General features: G+C 44.0%; 1 protein-coding gene across 1 annotated transcript in view; it reads left to right on the top strand.

The window, feature by feature from the left end:
• The first annotated feature begins 1,530 nt into the window (after positions 1 to 1,530).
• The window catches only part of TEFM (transcription elongation factor, mitochondrial), a 7,488-nt gene continuing 5,459 nt past the window's right edge, over positions 1,531 to 3,559 (top strand). The window contains exons 1-2 of the mRNA XM_019647094.1: positions 1,531 to 1,617; positions 2,462 to 2,919. Of these exons, the coding sequence (XP_019502639.1) occupies positions 1,587 to 1,617; positions 2,462 to 2,919 (489 nt within the window). The 5' untranslated portion in view covers positions 1,531 to 1,586. The remainder of the gene's footprint in view (positions 1,618 to 2,461; positions 2,920 to 3,559) is intronic.

The following is a 3,559-nucleotide window of genomic DNA, read 5'->3' on the forward strand; positions in this document are numbered from 1 at the left end:
CACACACACACACACACTCCAGGGTGACACCATTTTTAATTTTAACTAATTATGTCTGCAATGACTCTATTTCCAAATAAGGGCACATTCTGAGGTACTAAGGTCTAGGACCTCGTCACATCTTTTTTTGAGGGGTATAAGTCAACCCATTAAGTGGAATAAGCCCTGGAGTTAAGAGGAAATTATTTCCTATTGATTTAGAGGATTTTGCTCAAAAAGTTGATTTTATTTTTTGTGAGACTCCTAAGTTCCCCAGAAATTGCCTGGATTTCTAGAATTCCCGTAAGTAATCCTTGCAAATACTTACAATTCCCCACATCTCAACTGCCTCCTGGACTATATGTACACAGACATTGTCGCCTCATAAAAACACAAACCCACCACCTCCTCCTCCAAAAGCTACCTTTCTCCTGACGCCACTGCTTTCACAAAACTCGCTAACATCTCCCCATATTCCAGAAAGAATCCTTTCTTTCCACTCTCCTTACACCTCCCAAGTTCACTTCCTTTTAGTTGCCCGTCCTTGGGAAGATACACTAGCTTCCTAACTCGTCGTCTCCTTGTGCCCAGCCTCTTCACCTCCGATCCAGCCTCACACTTTTATGTTAGTGTATATATGGCCAATTTGCTAGAAACACACCTCCAATCTGACTCCACAAAGGCCTCAGTATGGAGGCTATCTTCCGGCTACCTGGTGGCGCTCCATCCTGCAGTCAAGGCCCAAACAAATGTGGCGCCAGCCTCACCTCCCTTCCAAATGGGATACGGCTCTGTCAAGGCTCAGCGCCAAAGCCGCCGCCTCCTACTTCGCCCTTACCTGACCTCCGGCCTCTACACCGTTTCTCTGCTTAGCTCGCGAAACACCTCGCTTTTCTCCCATTCAATTCGATTAGGGTTCTTTGTGTAAACGTCTAAGCGCCCCCACCAAACTCCGTTCTCTGCGACCCGGGCAGGGCCCCAATAGGAGCTCATCAATCTACAGAGGGTGCCCCCCCCCCAAATGTATACATATTTTAAGAACGGAGAAAACTGGATTAGAAGTTGTAATGCAATGAAGGACGCTGGCATTCACTTGATGAACGCCATCTTTTGAGTGAACATCATACTGCACGTTGCTACCGTAATTCAATTCAACTTCGAAAATAGATAACATCTCTTAAAATGTGCACTTTTTTTTTTTTTTGGCACTCCCGGTATGTGTTGACTCGGGATAAACCTAAAGGCAGGACCTCGCCAACTACAAGCTAAAACTGGTCTAGCCGTTTTGTTCCCAGAGATTCGGCTCAGCTGCTGTCAGCGGCCGGTGAGGGAAAGAACGTCTCCCGAACGCAGTGGAATGAGTCTGTCGCCCCTCCCGGGACTCAGGATCCCAGCACCGAGCCTCTGCTGGCGCCCGCCCGCAGGCGCTCACCCCAACCGCCGGCGGCCCACTGCTTAGGGGTACGCACCTCAGACCCGGCTCCGGAACGCTGCTTCGGCGGGAGTCTGTCCGCCGAAAGGCAGGGCACTTTTGCGCGAAGCACGCAGGAACCGGAAGTCAGTGGAGGAAGCTTGGACTGTGGGAACGTACTAATGTTATCGGGAAGATGAACGCCCTTAGCGTCCTCGTGGCGGGAGGTAGGGTGCTTGAAATAGTGGGTTAACTTCCCGTCTGCCCCTAGCCTCTGTCTGGTACTGGAGTATTTTCTCCCTCAGGTCCCAGGTCCAGGGCTCCCTTTTGGAATCCCTGTTGAGCTGAGGGCGGCGGTTCCGGCCCCCGAGCCTCTCGCACGATTGTACCTCCCTGAGTTACGGTTCCTTGAGCGGCTCCTTGGATTGTGCGGATGGCTCAGGGTTCAGATTCTGTCAGCCACTTACTGACCTGTGGCTGCAATGTCAGAGTGACTTTCCATTGGTTTTACAAAATTGTGCCTTATATGGTTTTTCTTCTACTTGCAGAAACAGCCATGGTAGAAATCTTGAAGTGTGCAGAAGAAAATAAAAGTCGTTCTCAAACCTACCACTCCGCCAAACCATTTATTGTAAACTTGTAACATTTAATTTTATTTGGTTCCACCGGATGAGAAACTAGTAAAAATAAATTTTCTTAACAGATGTTACAGAGATTCTCTAAAGTTAAAAATGTCAAAACCGTTAAGCAGTTGAAATCATTGTTTTAAATCCATGCTTCTTGATGAGCATAAAATAAGATTTCTAGGGAGTAAAACTTAGAATTTATCCACAGAAATCACAAGACATGTCTTGTAAAAACAACAAAAGCCCTATTATTTGTTTAAACATATATACGGTTATAAAACTACACTTATTTTAATGACGATTCCCCAGGAGAACTTAATATAGTCCACCAGTTCTTAAATTATGGTAAAGTCTATGGCACTTTGCAAAAGTTCTGATCAAGCAACAACTAACAACTAAGGAAATAGAACATCCCAATTGACATTTTGCTAATTTTTTCTTTTAGGGAGGTGGAGATGGTTTCCAGTTCCACTAGCGTCATCCTTGTTGCAGGCCCTACCTCGTTCCTGCTGTCGGAAAAAATCCACTAAGAAAATGATTCCCAACATTGCTTTTAGTGATGAAAGTACAAAGGAGTCTGGAAATGCAGTTGACAAGCTCTTCTCTTCAGAACAGCAGGCTTCTATCTTGCATGTGTTGAATACAGCATCTAATAAAGAACTTGAAGCTTTCAAATCACTTCGTGGAAGAAAGTCCATCAACATTGTCGCGCACAGAGAAAAGTTTGGGCCATTTCAGAATTTGGAGAGTTTAATGAACGTTCCCTTGTTCCAATATAAAACTACCATTCAAGTTTGTAACTCCATTCTTTGTCCAGAGACTGGAGGGAAAAAAAGAAAGTCACAGGAAAACCGGCTCTTGAAAAAGCTCATCAAACCAGAAGTAGGAAGAGAGAGACTGAAGGTATATATACCCTTTTCCTTAATGTCTGTTATATTGGCTAAATATTTGAGAACCTACTTTGCGAAAGCACTACTCTGGGCACCAAGACATGGTTCTTAAGGCAGCTTGTAGTTTGGTTGGTGGGACCAGACATACATGTATTAATAGATAACCTATTATACAAAGTAGTATGTCATCAGTACCAAAGAATGAGATGATACAGGTACTTTGGCAGTTTAGAGGAGAGAGAACTGGGCTGTGACTATGGGGGAAGTTTACTGGAACTCAGCATGGATCTTGGAGAGAGAGAATTAAGCTAGCTGAAAGAGGAGAGCGTTCTTGGAAGAAAGAACAGTGATATAGAGAAGTAGGTCTGCAAGGTTTAAGAGGAATGTTGAAATATCTGATTGTGTCTGCCGGTTATTTTGGGAGTAATGAGAAATTAAGATGCAAAGATGGGTTATGGCTAAGGAGTGACTTTGGAACGTGATACGTTTTTCCAACAGGATTTAAAGTTATTTTCTGCCCTTGCCCCTTTTAAAAAGTATTTGAAAAGCAATTTTTCAGTATTGTCTTAAAAAATAAGTATTAGAATTACTTAGCATATTAAACCTTTGAGAAACTTAGGTCCTGTGTTGCATAACTTGATAAGTCTCTCTCT

Source organism: Hipposideros armiger, unplaced genomic scaffold (genome assembly GCF_001890085.2).
Source record: "Hipposideros armiger isolate ML-2016 unplaced genomic scaffold, ASM189008v1 scaffold_108, whole genome shotgun sequence".
Classification (NCBI taxonomy): domain Eukaryota; kingdom Metazoa; phylum Chordata; class Mammalia; order Chiroptera; family Hipposideridae; genus Hipposideros; species Hipposideros armiger.